The sequence below is a fragment of the Tiliqua scincoides genome, chromosome 6, assembly GCF_035046505.1.
Source record: "Tiliqua scincoides isolate rTilSci1 chromosome 6, rTilSci1.hap2, whole genome shotgun sequence".
Classification (NCBI taxonomy): Eukaryota; Metazoa; Chordata; class Lepidosauria; order Squamata; family Scincidae; genus Tiliqua; species Tiliqua scincoides.
Window position 1 is genome coordinate 72,088 of NC_089826.1, and position 23,545 is coordinate 95,632.

The 23,545-nt window shown below is 48.8% G+C and overlaps 1 protein-coding gene across 1 annotated transcript in view; it reads left to right on the plus strand.

The window, feature by feature from the left end:
- The first annotated feature begins 4,164 nt into the window (after positions 1 to 4,164).
- LOC136655608 (maestro heat-like repeat family member 5) overlaps positions 4,165 to 23,545 on the plus strand; it is a 67,787-nt gene continuing 48,406 nt past the window's right edge. Inside the window, exons 1-3 of the mRNA XM_066632186.1 lie at positions 4,165 to 4,250; positions 5,274 to 5,345; positions 16,337 to 16,482. Of these exons, the coding sequence (XP_066488283.1) occupies positions 4,165 to 4,250; positions 5,274 to 5,345; positions 16,337 to 16,482 (304 nt within the window). The remainder of the gene's footprint in view (positions 4,251 to 5,273; positions 5,346 to 16,336; positions 16,483 to 23,545) is intronic.

Genomic DNA, 23,545 nt, shown 5'->3' on the forward strand with positions numbered 1-23,545 from the left:
TGAGGGCCAGAAGGGACATCATTAGGCAGAAAGTGACATCATTTTGAAGGTGATGGTCAGAAATAAATTTGTCTCACACAGAATCTCACTAGCTGCAAATCACAAAAGAGAAAAGGAGACGCAGGGGCTCCTTGCAGTAAGTTCTACTGACAGCTGACAGCAGGCCTTTTCAGGGTGGGGAAGGGTGAGGAGGGGGCAGAACTGAGTGGGGGGAGGATGGAGGAGAGGAGGAATTGGCCTGGGAGGGGGTGGAGACTGCAGCAGACTCTGCCATCATATCCTAACCTCCCCGACTGGCCCAGGTAACCCGATACAGGTCTCTTCGATTCTGCGCCTGCTCAATAGCAGGCATAGATCTGAGGAGACCCATTGGGACCACCTGGCCGCTACACGGGGTAAGGGAACATTAGTTCTCTTATCCCAAGGTGACCTGGCACTGCTTCCTTGCCCCACTGGATGCAGCGGTTGCCATTTTGATGCCACTGCAGCCCTGGGAGCTAGAGAAGCATAGGATTGGGCTGCCCGCCTCTGCTTCCCCTGTACTGGCAGCCTCATGTCACTGACTGGCAGTGTTGGTGAGTGCTGCAGATCCAGGGGCTTCTGCCTGGATCCTGCCGCTTCTGTTCTGCTGGAGGACCCTCTAGGGTAGGATAGGATTGGATCATAAGTTTGCTCACTTTGTGAAAGAAGGGAAAAGTGAGTGTTCATTAAGGAATTTTAAATAATTAAGGCTGCAATCCTATCCACACTTACCTGGGAGTAAGCGTTATTGTGTATAATGGGCCTTATTTCTGAGTAGACATGCTGTTAGTTTTCCAAATTAATTTTAAGTGGTTAAGGACCAAATCCTAACCCACTTTCCAGCACTGGCATAGCTATGCCAGTGGGCATGTGCTGCACCCTGCCATTGGGTGTCACTCACGGAGGCCTCCTCAAGGTAAGGGAATGTTTGTTCCCTGACCTTGGAGCTGCATTGCCCTCAGGTCAGTGCTGGAAAGTGGGTTACAATTGTGCCCTAAGTATTTTAAGTACTAAGTAATCCAAGGACTACTCTGAGGAGAAGGAAAGGCAGCAAACAAACAAACAAACAAACAAACAAACAGTCTGTCTTGTACTTCAACCAAATAGTGGTGTATAAAATCTGACAACTGATTTTTGCATTCAGCAAGAAAGAGCTGCTTGCTATTAAATCATCATTCCAAATACTTCCACCTTCCACCTTTTCCAAAAATCTGACTCGTCTATAAGAAAGCGCTGTCTAAAGCACGCTGGAGAAAGCTATGCGGATTGCCCGAGGGCTGGCCCCTGCCACCCCCACACCGGAGGCAGCATGCCAGCTGCTGCCCCCTCACCCAGTGCTGTGCCAGCCTCTGCTCCTCCCACTCTCCAGCGCTCCAGCTCAGCACTCCCCTCCCCGCCATGCCTGCTCTTCGCCCCGCCTGCCTTCTTCAGCCCAGGAATTTGAAGGAGGCGAAGCAGAGGTCAGTAGTTGGAGCTGGGCACTCCCCACCCAGGGCAACCACTTCAGTTGGCCTCGTGGATGGGCCGGCCCTCAGCAGCATTTTAGAGATTTGAGGAGCTATTTGACTTTAGAAATGCCAGCACCCACGGCCATAGACCCACAAACAAAATGTTAAGTTAGAAAACAGAGCAGGAGTTTGGTATTAGAGGTACCCAGTTCTGGAATCCTTCTCTGGAACAACTGTCAAAGCAGAGCAAACACTACACAAAGCTGGGCTTAAGGAACACTTGACAAAGTTCTGTTTCGAATGCTTCTTGGAGCACACTGATGCCTATGTTCATGTGTGCATGTTGCGCATAAGTCTGGTCCTCATTCATACAGTCACTAAACAATTCTTGCCTCCTGATCACTTCCATGAGCCGTAGCACTGCGTCCCACCCAATAACATGTAAAACAGCCAATGTAAACATGCATTTTGCTCCATCCAATGGTGTTGCTAGAGAGGTGCGGGGGGTGCAGGCCGCACCGGGTGACACGCATGGGGGGGTGACGTGCATGGGGGGGTGACGCGCACTGGGTGGTGACACGCTAAAATTGCAGTGGTTAGGAGTAATACTGTCATGTTATATACCGTTGGAGGTGGAATTTCTAGTTGAATGCAATGCAAAAAACCAGAGTGAAATATCTCCTTTCTATCAAAAGTTATGTCCAAAAACCCGGAGAACAAAAAATGCATGGAGCCCTATGGAAAGTGAAACCGAGTTGTATCGCGAGTTTACTCGCAAGTAGGCAAACTTGCCTTAGTCCGTCAGAAAGGGCAGGCTGAGAGGAATCCAACGACACCAGAATGGTCCTAATCCAATGAATGCAGCACCCAAAAACACCTGAGAAGGGAGTCCCTCCCTCCAAGTTGACAAATGTATTGAGCCCTATGGGAAGTGAAACTAAGCCTTAAGGTGGCATTTATTCACGAGTAAACAAACATGCCTTGACTGATAGTCAGGCCAGGCAAAGGGGAATGTGAAGCCACCAGAATGGTTCTGATCTGATGGAAATGGAGCTCAAGAAATGCTCCAGAAGGCAGCCCCCCCCCCACTAAAAAGGACTTCAGCTGATAAGGTGAATCTTTTTGAGACTTGCAAAGCCAGGTGGATCCTGACAGTGATCTGGTTTAAACAGAAGTACTGAAATTGAACTGGGCATTGGGTGGTGCTGAAAACCTTACTGATTTTGGAGGGGCGGGGTGTTATTGCAGGCCGGCTACAGATGAAATTCACTTGGTGGACCAGGGCTGGTTTATTTAATTATTTGTTTTACTTTAATTATTTATACTTATTTATTTTAAATTTGCCTGATGATGTCACTTCCACCATGACATCACTTCTGGTGGGTCTTGGACAGATTGTCATTGTAAAAAGTGGGTCCCAGTGCTAAGTTTGAGAACTGCTGCAATAAGGTGTTAGTAAGTTGACACCAAGGTGTGTGTGTGTGTGTGACACCACTAGTGACCAAAATCACTAAAATCATAATTTGGAAGAATAATACCATCATGTTATATATCACTCAATTTCATGCACAATGTGTTCTATCTTTGTTCTATCAAAAGCTACTGCCAAAAAACCACTGGGGGTGGGGCAATGGTACATCACCACACCCACCACCTGGGGTGTTGCCCCGCCCACTGCATAGGGGGTGACATGCTGGCATCCCACAGCGGGTGACACAAACCCTAGTGATGCCACGGACTCCATCTCAGGGTGCTTTTTAAAAATTCCAGGCCACTTCCAGCCTTAGGTCTTCCTGTCATTTGTCCAGGCACCTGGTGTGCAGCAGGAGAAAGTGGCCCCAGTGGTTCTTCAGGGAAGGGGAGCATTCGCAGGTGGAGCCCAACTTACTCAGAGCAATCATGGCAGCAATTAAAACGATGTTAACCAGTGCAATGAGCCCAAGGAAGCCCCACAAGATCTTGGAGAGACGTGTCGCGGGTGCAGTTGGTGGGGCAGCTTTTTTCGGGACATCTTTCTTTGCATCCTTCGCATCTTTCTTCGCATCTTTCTTCGGGGCATCTTTGGCCGCCTTGGGGGCCATGGCTGAAAGAACAAAAGAAAAAAATGCTCGTCAGTGCTCGGTCACCTGGACCACAGTCTGCCTCACTGCTTATTCTGTAGCTGCTGTGTCCCAGACTGTGCCCACCCTGGAAGGCAGTGGCACTGGGTGAATTGCCACCCCATCCTTCAGCTCTCCACAAAAAGTGGGCATACAGGACGGGACGGAGGCAGGCAGACTGACAAAGATAAACCTCTGGAGGAACATGGGAAACTTCTTTTCATCAGAAACATAGTCAAAGAACCCCATGCCTATCACTCCTTCTCACCCATTGACCCTAGAAAAGCCTGCAAGGGACCCAAGTGCAGAAGGAGGGGCTTTCAGCAGCTTCCCACCACTGTTGCTACTGGCTCCACTCTTCTCCTCTGGAAGGCGACGGAGAAGAATGGTAGCCCAGCCCTGCCCCCCCCCCAGCACTGGGGACTATGATATCCCCTTCATGGCACTCCCCCCAGCAGCTATGTCCAATGACAAGGAGGGGGAGGAGATTGAGGAGGCCAGTGAAGGACTGCCCATTCTCCCTTCCCCCTCATCCACCACCTGGTGGGGAAGCTCTTTGCCGCATATCGTGAGAGGCCTGCTACAGTATCAGAGACATGTACTTGCCTGTCCGCATGCAGGTAGACTTTTCTGTTGGCCAGCTCAGCAACTGTGTATGCTTGCCAGAATTCTCTACCACAAGGTGAAAACTTCACAGAATCACAGTATACACAAGTTTGGAAGGAACCTTAGAGATCATCTAGTCCAGGGATGTGAAACTCATTTCATACAGAGGGTTGAAGTTAGCATTCATGGCACCTGCTGAGGGCCAGAAGTGACGTCATTAAACAGAAAGTGTCATCGTTAAGCAGATGATGGTCAGAAATAAGCACTTTGTTCTCACACCGAAACTCATTAGCTGCAAGTGACAGAAGGGAAAGTGTGCAAATCTTGTTCATATTTTCAAGATATGAGAAAGCTCAACTATGAAGCTAGGAGATCCCAGTTATAATGGGGGCCAGATAAACTGCTTCCAGGGGTGCATTTCGCCCATGGGCCTTACGTTTGACACCCCTGATCTGGTCCAACTTTCTGCTCAGCACATGTAACCATGTCATCTTTGTCCCATGGCCACCCATCCGCTTCGTGAAAACCTCCTCTGAGGGAGAACCTACTTCTGTTCCAGTGCCAGACAGTTCTTACAGTGACGAATTCCTCCTCGTGGCCAGTCTAAATCTCCTTCCCGTTGGTCCTAGTCCTGCTCTCAGGCACCACTTGGCAGCGAGCCTTGCCCTTCTTCTGTGTGGTGGCTCTCCAGAGGCAGCTGCTGGGCCTCCCCTGAGTCTTCTGTTCTCCAGGCTAAAAAGACCAAGCTCTTCTAACCACGTCTCCCAGGATTCAGTCTCCAGATTCTTCACCATCTTTGTTGCCCTTCTCTGCACCAGCTCCAGCTTCTCAATGGCCTTCTTAAAATGTGGTGCCCAAAACAGGATGCAGTTTTCCAAATGAAGTCTGACTAGCACACTGTGAACCATGGATGCAAATAGCCAGAGGCCCTGCGTGTGCAGCAGCAACATGCAGAGCAGGGCAGGTGGTGGCAGGGGCAGTTTCTGGGCAGTTTGGCTGAGGAGTTGGACAGGGAGCGGGGCTGTTGGTGGGTGGGAGGGCATGGATTTCAGAGGCAGTGGTGCATGCCGAGATCCTTTCTCCTGTTTCCCCGGCCCAGTACGCCCCCTGAGGCCACATCACTGGTGCAGGTCCAAGGAGACCCGTCAGTGGCCAAGCAGCCTATGGAGAGGTAAGTAAAAACATGTTTACTTACTTCTTCCAAGCCAGCTGTTGGCTCCCACCCCACAACATGCAGCATTTGCACTCTGGCAGGCTGGCTGCATCACGTCAACTGAGAGAAGACAGGACTGGGGCACAAGGCACCCAGACCTTCCGCACACATGCTGGCTGCCACCAAGTCAGGCTTCCCCCAGCCTGCACTTGTGCCTCTGGGTTGTTTCTCCTCCAGGCAAGACTTTACAGTCATCTCTGTGGACATTCATCTTCAGCCCAATCCAATGCAGCGCGATGAAGCCCATGGAGGAGACTGGGGCCCTGGAGACCTCCTTGGAGTAAGGGAACATCTAGGCCAGTCTAGCTTCCCTCTATCCATCTAATCCATCCCATGCATAATTTTGTAAGTCTCAACCATGTCGAGATTTTTTTCTAGGCTACAGCACCCCAAGGGAGGTGCCCCAACACATCATCATTTTGGTTACTCACTTCTGCACCTTTTCCAGTTCCACTATATCTTTTGGGAGATACGGTGTCCAGAACTTTACACAATACTCCACGTGTGGCCTTACCATCGGTTTCAAGGGTGCAATATTGGCTGTTTTATTCCAAATCTCTTTTTTAATGATCCCAAGCAGGGAATTGACCTTCTTCACTGTGTTGATACTTTCATCGAGCTGACCCCGCGATCTCTCCCCTGATCCATCACAGACAGCAAGTGCCATGTTAGACTTCCAGCATGTATCAGGATAGCCACTTGCCCCCCCCCCCCCCCGATGGCAGTCCAGTCAGGACAGACAGCAAGGTCATGAAGACCACAAGGAGGCTAAACAGGAGTGCAGATTCGTCGCTGCAGGAGTGCCAAACTCCTTATTCCAAAGAGACCCCCGAGTTTGTTTTTGTTTAGATAAGCAGCATTTCTAGGCTGCATTTCCGGCCAGGCAGGGGGACTCGAGGCAGCTCAAGATTGCTATAAAACATTAAAAACTGAAAATGCAACTCACACAAATCAAGACAGCAACCAGCTTAAATAGATAGTAGGAAAAAATACATCACTGTGCAAGTCCAGGGCAGATCGTTGCATCACAGTGACAAGCAGAGCCAACTGATGCCTGCAACCTTGCTGTCTGTCCTGCAGCTTGCCAAGGCACCTGAGGGTGGGCTGTATGTCTGTTGGGGCCTGCAGATGTTGTGGGGGCTGTTTCCTGGCCACCATGACTGGACTGCCTCTTTCCAGGCCTGGCCCATGGGGGTATTGCCAACATGCCCCTATGGTCAGCTCTGTTTCCAGTGCTGCCACAGATGTGGGGGAACGGCTTGCAGAGTTCACCTTCCTGGAGTTTTTTGCTCACATCCCATGCCCACATTGTACCACCCAAAGGGCTCCATTGCACCACCCAGCTCTCTCTCTCCTTTCCACCAGATACCAAGGTGGCTGCTGGAGTGCTGCCTGGAGGCAGCTGGGACCAGGATGAGGGCCAGCAAGCTGTGATTAGAGCCGGACAAGACAGAGGTCCTCCTGCTTTGGGAATCCACAGTGCAGGTGTTAGAGTACCATCCTGGGCTGAGTAGGGTTGCACTAAGTTCGCTGCTTGGGAGTTCATCTGGATTTGCAGCTACTCTTGGATTCCCAGATAGCAGCTGCAGCAGAGGGGCACTTGCCCAGTTTCAGCTGGTGCCATACTTGGATTGTGTTGACCTGGCCACTGCGATCCATGCCACAGTGACATGAGGTATTGTAATGTGCTCCGCAGGGGCCTGCCCTTAAAGACAGTTCAGAACTGCAAGTAGTGCAGAATGCAGCAGCAGTTTGACTCTGTCAGCTGTTGCTCCAGCAGCTCCACTGGCTGGCAGTTTATTTCTAGGCCCAACTCAAGGCACTGGCTTTGACCTTTAAAGCCCTACACAGCTCGGGGCCAGGGTATTTGACAGACTGCCTTCTTCCATAAAAATCCACCTCTCTGGTCATCGGAGAAGGCCCTTTTACAGGTGCTGTCACCTACAGAGGTGGGAGGGGCAGCGGCAAGGAATATGCCCTTTGGATTAGCCTTCTGCATTCAGGACTTGTTAATTTTGGATATTTGGCGTTTTATGCTGCTTCGATCTATAGGCTGCCCTTTTGAATGAGTGCTGCTGGTTTTCCTCATTCTCTGGCTTTTATGGATATTTTTAAGGTTGTCTTGCTGTTCTTCAGGATACTTTAATGTTTTCAATGTGATTTTATGTTTGTAATCTGCTTTGAATGCCCTCCAGGGAGACAAAGCTGAGTATAAAATTGTACCTAAATAAATTACAATGGCGGAACTTGGTACTGGCATAAAGGGGTATCGGATTGCCTGGCCCACACCAAACCTGGAGCCTTGGCTCACCTATTCAGGGCTAGAGTAAGTACATCTGCCCACAGTAAGATAGCTTGCCTCAGAGTAGGTTATCCAGGTGACCCTTAAAGAGCGTTTCCTGCTCCTCTCCCAGGCCTCTGTGTCCCTAGACTCCTGTAAGACTTTCCATCGGGGTCTCCCATTGCCTCTTGAGGCTCCAACTGCCTCACCCACTCTATGTGTCTGCCCCACAGAGAACAATCAGCAGCCCTTTGACTTCAGCTGATTGGCTGCTTGCTCTCTCTGCCCAGCATTCACAATTGCCAGCACACCTGTGGCTAAAAGGTGGGCTGGACTATGATGGCATAGAGGGGCAGCATATGCGCTGAGGCCTCCCATAGAGAGCTACTACTGCACACTGCTACCTGCTCTGCTAAGGAGCAGCCTGTTGCCAGGGTCATGTCACAAGTACAAGCACGGGTGAAGGATAGCGATGACTAGACCATATGAACACACTGCTAGACTAATTAGCAGCATAGTCCTAACTGCCGATTAAGCCGGCAGCACCAGCCCAACAGCGCTACAGTGAGAATGATTTTGGTAGAGACCCCTGAGATTTGGTGTTGTTCTAGGAAGGGGGTTCTGCCCAGGGAGACCCTCTCCTGCACTGGTGGCAGCAGTTTCAAACTAGTAAGGCTTTTATCCAGTCAGCTTCATGTCCAAACAGGGAAGAGAGGGAAACGGGAAAGGAGTGAGCATGCTAACCACTAGACACTACTGCCCTGGATCAGCATACAGTCACTGTCAGCCCCTCTCTCAGCCGGTGAACTCTGAAGATGTGGACTAGATCCTGATGCATGTGAGTTTTATCCACGTGTCCATCTTAACTGCAAATGCTTCTCTCAGGGATGGGAAGAAGCCCTCAGTGGCCCCTCCATGCTGGACAAGGACAAGGTGGGTGTGAATCTCCCTATTTTGTGCAAGGCAATTGAACATGTGGCATTATGCAGGGCCTGCCCACCCATGAGGCCAGCTCCAGGCAGCAGATTGGGGGGGGGCACCCATCTCCATCCACTACCCCCTCCTTCTCCTTCCACTCCTAGATTTGAAAAAGGAACAGAGAATTAAGAATGTGGAGGGGGGAAGAGTGCTGAGCTAGAACATTGGCAAATGGGGGGGGGGGAGAAGAGGCTGGTATGCCATTGGGGAAGGAGGCTAGAATTTGGCATGCCAGCTAAGGGGTCAGAAAGTCTTGGGCAGAGACTCAGCTTCAAAAGATCTTGAATGAAACTGATTATCTTGCCCCATTTCAATCTGGTTACCAATATGGATTAAGAACTGAAGCCTCCTGAGTCTCCCTGGTTGATGACCTACACCAAGAAGGAAGCAATGAGTCCCTTCTTCCATCCAACACTGCCAACCATGGTGTCCTCCTGCGTAGGGCGTCATCTAGCTCTAGCACAGAGAAAACGAGGGATCCTTCACCATTCAAGTGTGCATTCAATAGCAAATAAGCTTCCTACTACATCTAAAATTAACCTAACATTATGCATGGGATGACATGGATTGAGGGAGGTTCTTTTTCTCCACACACAACACCAGAACCGGGGGATATTCACTAACATTGACCATAAGTCAGAACAGACAAAAGGAAATATTCCTTTATCCAGTGCATAATCAATCTGTGGAACTCCTTGCCACGCAGGATGTGGTGATGGCACCTGGCCTGGATGCCTTTAAAAGGCAACTAGACCGATTCAGAGAGGAAAAGTCCATCATAGGTTACAAGTCATGTTGTATGTAACCTTTGGATTTTTATTTATTTATTTGAAATTTTTCCTGTGCTCAAAGTGGTGGACAACAACACAAAGTCCAAGATAAAATGCAATAAAAACATTAAATGAATCAATTGCAATGAATAAAGATGTAAGAACAGCAATAAAAGTGGCAACAGAAATCCTTTAGATATGAGTCAAAAATGCATTCTTAGGAGGTTCCTCCCTCCTCAAACACCAAGGAACACGTTTTTAAATCTCACTGTAAACCATGTAAAGAAGGGGCAGTACTCAGATTTTCTGGTACATCATTGGGCAAGAGAGGCAACATTTGGCATGCCACCTCCTGCATCTCAGGCATCAGTGCAAGGAGTGGCAACAGGGTAGAGGTAATTTGTTGTTTGGGCCACCATGAGATACAGGAAGTTGAACTGGATGGGCCCTTGGCCTGATCCAACAAGGCTCTCCAGATGATCTTATGTACTCTCCTACTAAGGGGTCATTGAGTACAGGCGTGCCCCCATATCCGCAGGAGTTCCATTCCTAAACCCTCCACAGTTAAGTGAAATGGGTAAACACCTCCCCCACACCCTTAGAAGCTGAGAGAAGCTCCTCTCCCCTCATCTCCAGAGCATCCTCTGAGCCCGGCAGTGAAAAAAACATCTCTTACAGTTTCTCTGTGAAGGAAGCCTTCTCCAGAGGGCTTCCCTGGACCTCCTTATGCCTTATAAAGCATTAAAAACATCCCTTCTAGTTTCATGGAGAAACTGAAACTGAATCAAAAGGCTAAGTAACCTTTTTAGCAGAAGAGACCATTCTTTCTGCAATATTTTGATTCTCCCCAATATCCTGCCACCCAGTCCAACTGCAAATGTGAGCAACTTAAGCAGCCCTGGCAGCAGACCTAAGAGAAACCCAATTCCTTCCTTGGCATCCAGCAACCTCAGATGGCCAGCCCGATATTCCAGCGCTCAGACTCTCCCTTCCTTGGTGGTCCTGCATCAGATGTGTGGTGATAAGCAAACGAAGGCCATTAGGCGAGCCCAGCGGCTGAATCAGGACAAAGGGGCCCATCTGCAGCCGCCCATTTCTCACAGGGGTCCCCCAGTTCCCTTTGGGAAGCCCACAAGCACCTGCTCTGTCACTGCCCTGCTGTCCTGGAACTGGCCTTCAGAGACATGCTGCTGCTGAACCTGGATGCAGGACATGACTCGGAGCCACTAACAGACCTCTGGTCCTGTATGAACTGGCCCAGTCCCTTCTGACAGCCATCTGAGTTGGTGCCCAGCATCACACCTTGTGGCATTCTGGGTGTAGATGATGAAGCACCTCTTTTTGTCCATCAAAAGTTTCCCTCCAATCTGCTTTGTCGGAGGACTCCTGGTTCCACTTTGCAAGAGAGGGAGAAAAACTCTCTGTTCAAACCATTCATGGTTTTCATTCAGCTGTTCACCAGCACTCAAAGGTCTCTTTCCTGGTTCATCTCTGACAACTTGGGCCCCAGCAGTTGAAGTGAGACTATTTGGCCCCAATGTGCACCACTTTACGTTTACTGACATGGCACCATGTTTGCCATTTGGTTTCCCTCTCAGCCTGTTTGGAGAGGTTCGTTCAGAGTCCTTCACACTCTGCTGAAGTATTTACCCCTCTGAATAGTTTGGTGTCATCTACAAACTTGGCCACACTGCATAATTGATCTCCAGATCACTTATGAACAAGTCCAAAAGCATGGATCCTAAAATAGACCCTTGAGGGACTCCACTTCCTACTGGGTGACCAGTCGACTTTTTCCACTCTGATAAACATACTAAGGCTTTCACAGCTGGGCTTCCTACTAGACTACAACAGCTTTTTCTGGGATGAATGTCATGGTCCAAACTAGAGCTCAAGGCTAAAAATCTCTAATGCTAAAAAACTAAAACCTAAACTAAAAACTCCAATAAAAGAAACTAAAAATAAAAATAGGGGTTAAAAAATAAGAATTAGGAGCTAATACTGGAAACTAAAACTGAAAACTATGACTAAAAAACTGAAACTCAATTAAGTAAAACTGAAAGAAAAAACTAAAGCCAATTAAAAAAACTGCACTCCCAACTAGCAGAGGCTCCCTGGTTCACTGTCTGCAAGGGTTTCAAGGAGCCTGACCCCAGCAGATAACCAAAACTGACTGGAGTCTGCTGCAGACAGGGCTGGTGCGATCCTGAAGCCGCCTTGGTTACAAACCTGCCATTTCATACAGCTTAGTTTTTGTAACCCAAGTAAAAAATGCAACTGACTATTTATGTATTTATTTTCAGATAAATCCCACCACAGTGCTGTGGAATATAATTAATTATAAAATCTTATAAAAACAATTCAGGAGAATGAGAAAACTTAGCCTGGCCTCGAGCACAAGAGAGCTGGCACTGGCCCTGGCTGTGGTGACCGAAGCAAATGTGTGTGTGCCACCTTGAAGTCAAGGCAACCAGGCCTGCTCTCTCGAGCCGGTGGGCATGGAAGGGCAAAAGCACCCCTGGATCTGATCCACTCTGCCTGTCTCGGCCTTTGTGGGTGACTTTGCAGATACACCGTTCCAAGCCAAAGGCTGTTTCCAGCCCCCCAAGAATGAATCTTGTGCACATCTGGGCTAGGAGGAGTGCTGGAAGGTGCAACACTCCTACACCTCCAGGGGATACCAGAGCTAGTTGGAGGGCCATGAAGGGTTTCCTGTCTTGTTTACATGCTTTCCAGTTCATCTTTTCCAGTGTGCAGATTGCTATTCTCAAGTTGACTTCCTTCAATTCAATTCTGCATTTGGGTTCAGTTCCAATGTGGGGGGGGGAGCCCTCTCTGAGCCATTTCTTGCGCTCAGATTAGGTTGGACTTGTTACAGGGCTGACAACCAGCATCACCCACCAAGAAAGTGCCTCTTTCCCTCCATGCTCCATTCTCCTGCCTTCTCTCCTCAAAGCAAGCAAGACTTCCTTCCGCTCGTGAGATTCCTCGAGCCCTCGGAGTAGCGTTGGAGGCCTCCAGCCTGTGCCCCAATGGAGCTCCGCAGCTACAAGTGCCACGCGGGCTGGATCCAGAGCTGCCGGGGGCTGGATCTGGCCTGTGGGCCTTATGTTGACACCTGTGATCCAGGGCACTGACTAACTGCCATTCTCTTTGGAGAGGGGTAAAGACCAGGCTGCGTTCGAGACTCCAGCACTGGCCAGTGGGGGGAGAAAGCGGATGAGTTGCTTGGGCCTCCCATGCTGCTCACAGTGAGACTCACTCATCACCCACCTCTCCAGCCCCAGGGAGACTTGCTGCTGCTGGCACTGCCTCTCAAGGCTGCTGGGCACATCCAAATTTGCTGCTGCTGCTGCTGTCGTCACCACTAGAGCCAGGAGCAGCCAGATTGTCTGCTCCCCCCACTGTGGAGCTCTCATCACAGGACAGGGAAAGGAAAGTAGCGGGCCAGGAGGGGCACGAGCTGGTTGAGTAAAGTGGTTGAGTAAAAGGTGCATTTAAGTCTGCCGTTGCTTGTGTGATGCAGTCATGTCAGAACAATCTCTTCTGGTTTGGTGTCCTGCATGGAAGCTTTGCTGGCTTGTCGGCACACCACAAACCAGCCTTTCCTCTGGGCTCTGTCTCCGCACCGCTCTGCTCCTTGAACACTCCTTGAACTCCAGCCCGACAAACGGGAGGGAGACCACTCCTTCCCACCAGTGCGGGCTTGCCATACCAGCTCCCCACACCACGTCTCCCTGTTGGTGAAGTGGGGGGGGGGCTTCACCTATTTCCCAAGGGTTGCTGTCCAGTCCCAGGACAGGAGGGAGAGGAGAGTAGGCAGCAGGGCACCGGCTTCAGTTTTCCCCTGCCCCTGGGGTGTTCCCTCTGCTCCAGCACCACAAGCATCAAGGCAGGCCACAGAGAGGGCCCAGAATGAGGAGCCAGGGTGGGGCTGAGGCGCGCTTCAGCACAGTGGGCCCTGCAAGAGGAAGGGCTGCACACATCTGAAGGGCTGTCTTATGTCCTACAGGAGGTGGCTGCAGCGGCCACCACTCCTTCACTAGCCCACTGGCCGCTCCTTCCTGTGGGGCACTGCAAGGTTGCTGCTGCCGCCTGCGGGATGGACACACCCAGAGCTTCCAGGCCTTGTGCGCAGTCACTGACACAGGGTGGGATCACTGCAGCCTGTGGATTGTGATGTCACACATGACGTGGAAGGCCAGGGTGCCGAGCTGCCGAACAGACTGGCTCGGAAATGTCTCACTGAGTCAGGCCCAAGTCTCCAGAAAACATGCCTCTCTGTGGAAGGTAACTGGTGGAGCGAGGTCTCCGGAGCTGCCAAGTGAGATGACTGCCAAACCCTCTGGCGGCAGCCGAGGAAACGGCCACATCCATGTGCAGAGGGCACGACGGCTCCCTGACCAGACCAAAGGCCTCATCCCATCTGGACACTGGGTCAGGAAAGGGGGGAGGGGGAGACAGTGGACCCTCTCTTGGCCCTGAGCTCTCAGGATGCGTGTGGCATCCATTGGGGCAGGGAGTGGACACAGGCTGTGCTCAGGAGGCAGGTTCCTGAATAAGGGATGGTGTCTTGGGGGCCTTTCCGGCCTCCACCTTAGTTACTGAGGGGAAGGAGAGGTTTGCCTGGCAGCAGAGAGCTGCACTGTCAGTCCAGGCTGTGTGCCTGCATTGCAGCTTCTCTTGCTGGGGGGTGGGTCTGCTTGTCGGTCGCTGCATCCAGAACAAAACGGTTAGTATTATAATGCCGTTGTACAAATCTACGGTAAGGCCACACCTGGAGTATTGTGTCCAGTTCTGGTCGCTGCATCTCAAAAAAGACATAGTGGAAATGGAAAAGGTGCAAAAGAGAGCGACTAAGATGATTACGGGGCTGGGGCACCTTCCTTACGAGGAAAGGCTATGGCGTTTGGGCCTCTTCAGCCTAGAAAAGAGACGCCTGAGGGGGGACATGATTGAGACATACAAAATTATGCAGGGGATGGACAGAGTGGATAGGGAGATGCTCTTTACACTCTCACATAATACCAGAACCAGGGGGCATCCACTAAAATTGAGTGTTGGGCGGGTTAGGACAGACAAAAGAAAATATTTCTTTACTCAGCGCGTGGTCGGTCTGTGGAACTCCTTGCCACAGGATGTGGTGCTGGCGTCTAGCCTAGACGCCTTTAAAAGGGGATTGGACGAGTTTCTGGAGGAAAAATCCATTATGGGGTACAAGCCATGATGTGTATGCGCAACCTCCTGATTTTAGGAATGGGTTAAGTCAGAATGCCAGATGTAGGGGAGAGCACCAGGATGAGGTCTCTTGTTATCTGGTGTGCTCCCTGGGGCATTTGGTGGGCCGCTGTGAGATACAGGAAGCTGGACTAGATGGGCCTATGGCCTGCTCCAGTGGGGCTGTTCTTATGTTCTTATGTTCTTATGTCGGTCTTATGTTCTTAGAGATGGGAGGGGTGGACCCAGTGGCAATGGCACATGGCAGGTCTTACCCCCGCCTTTGAATCTTCCCCCCCTTTCTTGCTCCAACATACGCACCAAAATAGTTGGCATTTGTCTGAGGAGCCTCACTGGCAATAGGGAAGCCTACCAGGAAGTAAGGGCTGTTTCCACTGACCTCCTGCGGGCTGTCCGATTCCACCACCACCACAGGATGCAGCGTGCATCTTTTTGGTATGGCTGCATCAGTGCTGGTGGCAGGGACAGGACTGGGCTGTTAGTCAATCATTTTGCTGAGCGCTCAGTACATTTTGTCCACGACATTCTCTTGGTCTGCCAAACCAGACCCCTTACCAAAGAAGGGTGTGCCGTTTGTCTGGCACGACGGGTTCTTGACACAGACTCGCCCTGGCTCCTGGATCCAATTTATTACGAAGTGCTCACAGACCTGGGTGGTCCACCTCCTCCTGCCAAGAGTCCCACGTGTGGGTCACGCAGACTGTGGCCAAGGAGCCAAACCATTCTCAGTCGCTCAACCTTCACAGCTGGCTGTTCGCTTTCTCTTGACCTTTGACAGTGTCGTTGACATTTGTATCCCCTTCCCAAGGTGTGGTCTTGAAATCTGTTTGCGGTTAGTCCTGGCACTGTCATCGACTCCCACATGGAACAGCAGGAAAGCAGTGCGATCAGTGGGTTGGCCGAGTCTCGGCACACACCAGGGAGGCCATCGGTGCTCCACACTTGTGATGAAATAGCTGAAGCACGGCTGCCTGTTCCCCTCACTGTCTAAGCAAACAGAGCGGCTTCTCCTGCCTCTGCAATCTCTGACAAGTGTTCCACTGCCTGGGGTGGAAATCTGCTTCAGTCCAGGAAATCTTCACTTCCCCAACATTGACATCATCTTACTGTGTGGTGAATTGAGTAATTGTGATCAGACCACCAGCCCAGAGCATGTGCACCCCCGTTGCAGCCTGAGCTGCAAGCTGTGGGCAGGCTCAGGACCAGACAGCCTCGGAGGAGAGTTAAGCAAAGATACGTTCTGCTTACCTCCCCACAGGCCGCCTGGTCCCCAATGGGTCTGTTCAGACCTATGCCAGTTTTTTTGCTGGTGAGAGACTGTGGGAGAAGTTCTGGGCTGGGAAGGGGACAGGAGCTGGCGTGGGTGGCTGTCACTGAGATCCACCCCCTCCTGCTCCAACAGCCTCTGGCCCAGCCTACTCCTTGCATTGATTTGCCCCAGCTGCTGACTTAGCAGCAAAAGCAGAGATCTGCAGGTTGTGTCCTCCATACACAACCTGCATGTGGGGCGTTGTTCTGGAAGAGTGTTCTGGAAGGGCAGCTGCCAGGACAGTGGCGCAAGTCTTACACTAGTGGGTCATGAGATCTGCCAGCATAAGACCTAGATAGGACTAGGCCACCAGCATCTGCAGGTATTTTTAAATTACAGGAAAAGCCCCTTTTTACTTCTCCATTTTTTCCAGGATCTGTTCTGCTTTCAAGAGCGTTAGCCGTAAGAAGAACAAAATCCATGTTCGTCCTTCAAGAGAAGAGGAGTCCAATGGAGGCAGAGATAGTTCCCAACTGAGAGATAAAGCTGAAACCCAAAAGGAGGAGCTGGATGCAAATGGTGAGCCCATGGGCCTGGGGGGGGGGGGAAGAGATGAAAGAGGGAGGCTGTGTGTCCCCTCACTTCTGCTCAGCAGTCTCCTTTAAGCAGTCCACTCTCAAAGGAGGAGGAAGGCAGTGCTGGAAGGTCCAGCTTCTGCCAAAAAGGCTCCAACTAGCCTAGAGACACACAACCCCTCTTAATTTTTTTTAAATACCTTTATTGGCATATAAACGAAAATACAACAGTCAGTCAAGAGATATTTTGATAATTCGAGATAAAAAACTAGCAACTGCTATAGTAATGTTAGCCTGGTTGTCACCTAACAGAACAAAAAGGGGATCAATAAATGGCCTAATAGGATGCTGTAGAAAAGGGTCCAAATACAACTTCCGAAGTGAACAGTGCGCTGGGCAATGAATCAAGATATGCTCTAGTGTGTCCGATTCAAGGTGACAGAAAGAGCATAACCTGCAGTTCCGAGGGATGTGGGAAAATCTACCAAGATGGTACGAAGAGGGAAAAATATTGAAACACGCAAGCATAAAAGCCCTTCTAAGAGAGGGGTTAGTTAGGGTAATGAAATATTTGGAAGGCTGACCTGGTAAAGTACAAAAACCAAAAGAAAGAGGGGAACAAACTGGGTTAAGATCAGCAAAAAGAGAGGAAAATTCAGCTTCCCAGAGCCTAGTTTGAATTAACTTATAGGCACTGTTGACATCAAGGCCCACTAAAGATTCCAAAGTAAGATCTAGAGAATTCAATTTGGAGTCAATTTTTAAGAACCAGCTAGACAAAAAGGGGTCTCTTAACAGATCATTACGGAAGGAGTCAGATGGAAGGGACAGAAGGAGTCGGAGCCAGAATTTGAATGTAATAGCCCAAGCTATGGTTGAAGGGAGATGAACTCCCAGTTCAAGAGTCAGCGTAGCTAACCGGATAGAGTTTGGAACTCCAAGAATCCTCCTAAAAAAGACAGCCGCAACTCGATCCAGAGAGCTGTTGGCTGCCGTAACCCATATGCGTACGCCATACAATAGTTGGGCCACAATCTTAGCTCTAAAGATCTGGAGAGTGGCAGGCACATTACCGGCACATTACCGGTGCTATAGTGGAACCGATAATCGCCTTGAGGTGATGATGCGAGGTGGCAATCGCTAAATTCCGATGAGCTGCCCAGGTTAGTTGATAATGAAAGAGTAGGCCAAGATATTTAAAGGTGGGAACCTGCTCGTAAATAAAGTGACCAACCCTCCAGGTCGACGGGGACCAAGATTTAGAAAATACTAAGATTTTGGTTTTATTAGCATTAATGATCAAGTTGTTGGAAGTACAGTAGTCCTGGAAAATAGCGAGAGATTGGAGAAGTCCAGATTTTTTATTATTATTATTATTATTATTATTATTATTATTATTATTATTATTATTATTATTATTATTATTATTATTAACAGTATTTATATACCACTTTTCAATTAAAAGTTCACAAAGCGGTTTACAGAGAAAAATCTAATAACTAAATGGCTCCCTGTCCCAAAAGGGCTCACAATCTAAAAAATGTTAGATTTTAAATTTAGATTTAGTTAGTGAAAGAACTGCGTCATCCGCATACAATAAAAGGGGTAAAGGAACACCATTGAGTGAAGGGGGAGAGACCCTTCGATTGGAAAAATAGGAAGGGAGGTCGGATAAAAAAAGATTAAATAGTAAAGGGGCTAGGATGCATCCCTGTCGGACACCCTTATCGATGGAAATGCTATCTGATAAAGGACCAGAAGGGCCGGAATGGACTTTACATAAATTAGAAAGGTGGAGGTGACAAATCAAAAAAAGTAAACGAGGGTCAATACCTCTGGTGGTAAGTTTGTCCCAAAGAAGTGATCTATTAACAGAGTCGAAAGCACCCTTAAGATCGAGAAACGCTACATAGAATTTTCTACCATGATTTCAAGGTTTTTTTCAGCTAGAAAAGAGAGCAGAAAGGTATGGTCATTCCCTGCCAGGAAGGGCCACCAAAAGTGCCCATGTAGTTAGTCTCGAGAGTAGGTGTTTCGCATATAGCTTACCGATGACAGAGAGTAAGCTAATTGGTCTATAATTCTCAGGTAGAGCAGGATCGCCTTTCTTAAAGATGGGAACAATTATGGATGATAGCCAGGATGTCGGGATACAACTAGAGTTGTTTATATGGGTAAATAAATTGGCTAAAGGAAAAGCCCACCATGTGGGCTGACTGTAGAGAATCTCACCAAAAATGCCGTCAGGGCCCGGAGACTTACCTGTTTTTAAAGAAGAGATTAATGATAGTGCTTCGCTCGGTTCCACTGGAGGCCATTCCGGGAGGTTGGAAACAGAAGAAGGGGATGATCTATCTTGAGAGGGGGCAGAGAAAATATTGGAAAAATACACCACCCAGGAATCAGATGAAACAAAAGGGGGATTTAAATTTGGGGGATGGAAAGAAGGAGAGACTAAGGACCAAAATGGAGAGACTAAGGCCTTATGATGGTTAGAGGAAATTGGAACTAAAAGCTGCCTCCATTTGTTCAGAGCATAATCATGTTTTTTGATCTCTGACAATTCTTTATAATACAGTCTTGACTGGAAATATGATTGTAGGGATATGGGTGTAGGTTTGTGGTGAATCGAAAGAAAACCAGGGAGAGCGGTTCGTGGGTTTTGAAGAGTTATTATACGCGGCAAGAAATGAAGATAGGGAGGATGTAATAGTAGAATAAATAGAGACAGCCTCTGCAGGAGAATTGGTTGCAATCAGGGAACTATGAAGAGCAATAATCGCTTCGGATGAAAACCAGGAAGTTAAGGCCTCCTCTAGATGATAGGACCATTTGAGGCGAGGGGGGGAAAGAATTAGTGGAATTATTGGTGTTAACATTAACAGAAGGAATGGCTAAGTGAAATTGGAGGGGAAGATGGTCACTTTCATGGAAGGGGACAATCTGGAAATTAGTAAGGGAAGGAAGTAAGGATGGAGAAGCAAGAACAAAATCAATAACACTAGATCCTCTTCGGGCAAAGTGTGTAAAGGCTCCAGGGAGGGTCGTTTCCAAATATCCATTCAGGATAATAAGATTTAGGGCAATACATAGATCGATCAAATAAGGCGCATAATCATTAACCACCTGGTCTAAGGAACTATGAGGGCATAAAAACCAGGGATGAATAGAATCATCCACTTCTAGCTGCATAAACCGAGCTAGGGCAATATTATTAGGGCCAAGTCTGGTGTTGAAATCACCTAAAATAAGGAGAGGAATGGGAGACTGTAAAGAAAGATAATTGTAGCAAAGGGCCTTCACCATGTCCCAAATGTGTAAAGTTGAAGCATCTGACGGTGGAAAATATGCATTGACCATCAAAATTTGTAAAATTTTGACACCGGAGAAAAAGGGAGAAAGAAGCAAGAGGAGTTAAAACGAGTTGAGAAGAGATTTTAAAAAACAACCCCCTCTTAATTCACGTGTATCACTGAACGTGATGGCAACAGTGCTGACTTGCAAAATTAAAACTAGACTTAGACAATATCCTAGACACATTTTGGATCAGACTTCACACATATCTATTACCCAATGAATTACTTTGAGAAAACAAGACCTTTTGCATATTCAGTGATGCTATTATTTGCTAAATTTTAAAAAAATTTTCCAACTATTCTGTGCTTTCAATCATTGATTTTAAAAATTGATTTACTAACAGTGTTTTAACGATTTTCTACCACTGGTGTATTTTCGCACCAATGGTAAAATAAGTAGTCATTTTGTAACCTGGGGTGTCAGCTGGTGCAGTCTGCCCCCACCCCCTAATGAAACCACTATGGTTTATATAAAACTCAGGGCGCAATCTAGAAAGTGCTGTAAAGCACTTTCATGCCACTCTCAGGGAAGACAGACTGGGACACATCCATCTGCCAGCCTCCCCATGCTAATGCGAGCCCCAGAGCCAGGTAAGGTTGTATTGGCTCTGCTGGCACAGAGGTCTGGGGAGATGTGGGGAGGAAGTTGGCGGGAGGCATTTAGGGGCAGGGGGGTAGTGAGCAGAGAGCATTCAGCCAGGTGAGGAGCAGGAGACAGGGCCAAGTTCCAGCACTCGTGCCAGATCCTGGCCTCCTTCCAGACAGCCTGGGGCCGTCCCAGGATGCTTGGATTTGTGCCACCAATTTAGGTGGTGCAGTTCCGAGTTGCCCCATTGGGGCTGCTGCAGCTCTCCCCCAAGGTAAGGGGCAAAGTTTCCCCTTGCCTCAGGCCAAACCTCAGCCAGCCCCAAACTTGCACTGGATACAGTGCAGGCCCCCTGGGCTGCCTACTCCAGCACAAGTTAGGATTGCGCTGCCTGTTAATTAAATCAGAGTTTGTCTGGTAGGGAGTTCTTTGGCAGCTGTTGTGCCAGATTCCCAGTCCAAGCTTCAATAGAGAACTTAAGCCCACTTTAAGCTAATTAGCTCCCCTTCTTTCCCAACAGTGGCCCTAGTTCTGCACTGTGGCACTACTGGACCCCACCACCAGGGTAGCTCACCTGTTCAACCTGCAGAGGTCCTCCTTCCTCCGCTCTCCTGCCAGCAACTTCTCAAGCCACCACAGCAACACCTTGGTCCTCAGCAGGTCTTGGGCGTGATAGCCACACACCAATCTTCTTTGTGTCCAGCAGTCCCCATTTCAGCAATCCTCAGAAGTCCATTCACCCATCTGTCCATTACTTAGTCCATTGGTCAGTCAGCAGGCCCAGTAGTCCATCAGCCAGTTCATTAGTTCCTCAGTCCATTAATCCATCAGTTTAGTTCTCCCTTCCTCCTTCTACTACCCACACCCCCTTTCCTTCTTTCAGGTGCTGCTTTCAACCCTGAGGACATTTTTGCCTCCAAGTGGCTGCAGCTGTGCAACGCACTCACTGCAATCTAAGGCCCTGCTGTTAACCCTGTGCTTGCATGCCAGAGCAAGGCACCACTGTTGACACCACACCCTATCTCCTCGAGGGATCTTGCACATTTCCATTACAGAGGAGAAATGGAAACATACCTACCTTGATCTCCAAAATCAAATGTTGTTGGTTCTTTGAGCCCAACTCCTGAGGAGTTGGGAGTGCACGCAGTGGGACTACTAGTGTGCCCAGAGCACCCCCTCAGTGGTGTCCATCATCAACCACCAAGAAAAGGGGCTTTACTAGCCTTTCATAAATTTCTACGTGCTTGCTGCTAAGCTGCTGCTAGACCGTATATCCACATGCCATACATGTGGCCCGTAGCTGCTGCTGTACATCCACATGCCTTGCTACCAGTGCCGTAGCTAGCGAGGGGCGGGGGAGTTCACCCCAGGTACCAGCTGGGGGGGGGGGTGTGACACCACAAATGACCCAACATTGCTAATATCATGGAGGTTATGAATAATTCCATGATGCTATATACTGTTGGATGTGGAATTTCCAGCAGAATGCAATGGGAAAAAAACCCGGGGTAAAATATCTCCATCAAAAGTTATGGCCAAAAAACCGTAAAACAAAAAATGCATGGAAAGTGCATTTGGAAAGTGCCCTATGGAAAGTGAAACCAAGCCATATAGTGTGTTTGCTCGCAAGTTGGCGAGCGTGCCTTATTCCATCAGAATGGGCAGTCTGAGAGGAGTCCAACGACACCAGAATGGTTCTGATCCAATGAAAGCAACCCAAAAAAAAACACCCAAGAAGGAAGTCCCTCCCTCCAAACTGACAAATGTATTGAGCAGTGGCGTAGCTGGCAGGGAGCAGGGGGGCGGTCCACCCCGGGTACCTCCCTTTTGGGGGTGACACCACAAATGCCCCAACATCGCTAACATCTTGGCGCTTATGAGTAACCCTATCATGCCATATACTGTTGGATGCGGAATTTCCAGTGGAATGCAATGCAAAACACCAGATTGAAATATCTCCTTACCATCAAAAGTTATGGCCAAAAAAACAGAAATGAAAAAATGCATGGAACCCTATGGAAAATGAAACTGAGCCATATCGTGCGTTTACTTGCAACTAGGCGAACGTGCAATAGCTCCTTGTAAAGGGCAGGCTGAGAGGAATCCAATGACACCAGAATGGTTCCTATCCAATGAAAGCAGCCCCCAAAAAACACCCAAGAAGGAAGTCCCTCCCTCCAAGCAGACAAAAGTATTGAGCCCTATGGAAAGCGAAAGTAAGCCACATGGTCATGTTTACTCGCAATAAGCAAATGTGCCTTGGCTCCTGGTCAAGTCAGGCAAAGGGAATGCAAGGCTAGCTGCATGGTCCCCATCTGATGAAAGTAGAGCTCAACAAATGCTCCAGAAGGCAGCCCCCCCCCCCAAGAATAAAACAGAGGCTTGAATTGGTAAGGTGGGCACTGGGGAGGGCTAAAAATCTCACTGATTTTTTTTTTGGGGGGGGGGTGTTATTGCAGGCAGGCTACAGAGGAAATTCACTTGGTGAAACAGGGCTGGCTTCCCCTTACTTATCTATTTTTCTTTAATTATTTATAACTATTTTATTTTGCTTGATGATGTCACTTCCAGCCATGACATCACTTCCAGTGGGTCCTGGAGAGATTGTCATTCTAAAAAGTGGGTCCCAGTGTTAAAAGTTTGAGAACAACTGCCTTAACTCAAAACAGGCCAATGAGACATGGGGGGGGGGAGCAGGTGACACCCTAGTGACCAAAATTCTAGAAATTATGGCTTTTAGGAATAATACCATCAAGTTATATATCATTTGATGCAGAATTTCATCCATTACTTGTGGGGAAATATTCACTGCATTTATTTTCTGGTCATTATTATTATTCATTTCATATCATGACTATTACTATCTCTCAGTCTCACCTACCTCACAGGGTTGTTGTGAAGACAAAATAGGGAGAGGAACCATGTACACCACCCTGAGCTGTGGTATAAAAATGTGAATCAATCAATCAATCAATCAACAATTATGTCATATGGGGTGACAAAAATGTATGGGCCCCAGGTGTCAAATGACCTAGCTACACCTGCTTGCTGCAGTGTCCTAGCAGTCAAATAGGCAAAAGGGGAGGCAGAACTCTCCCCCTGCAAAGTGGTCTGTAGCTGCTGCA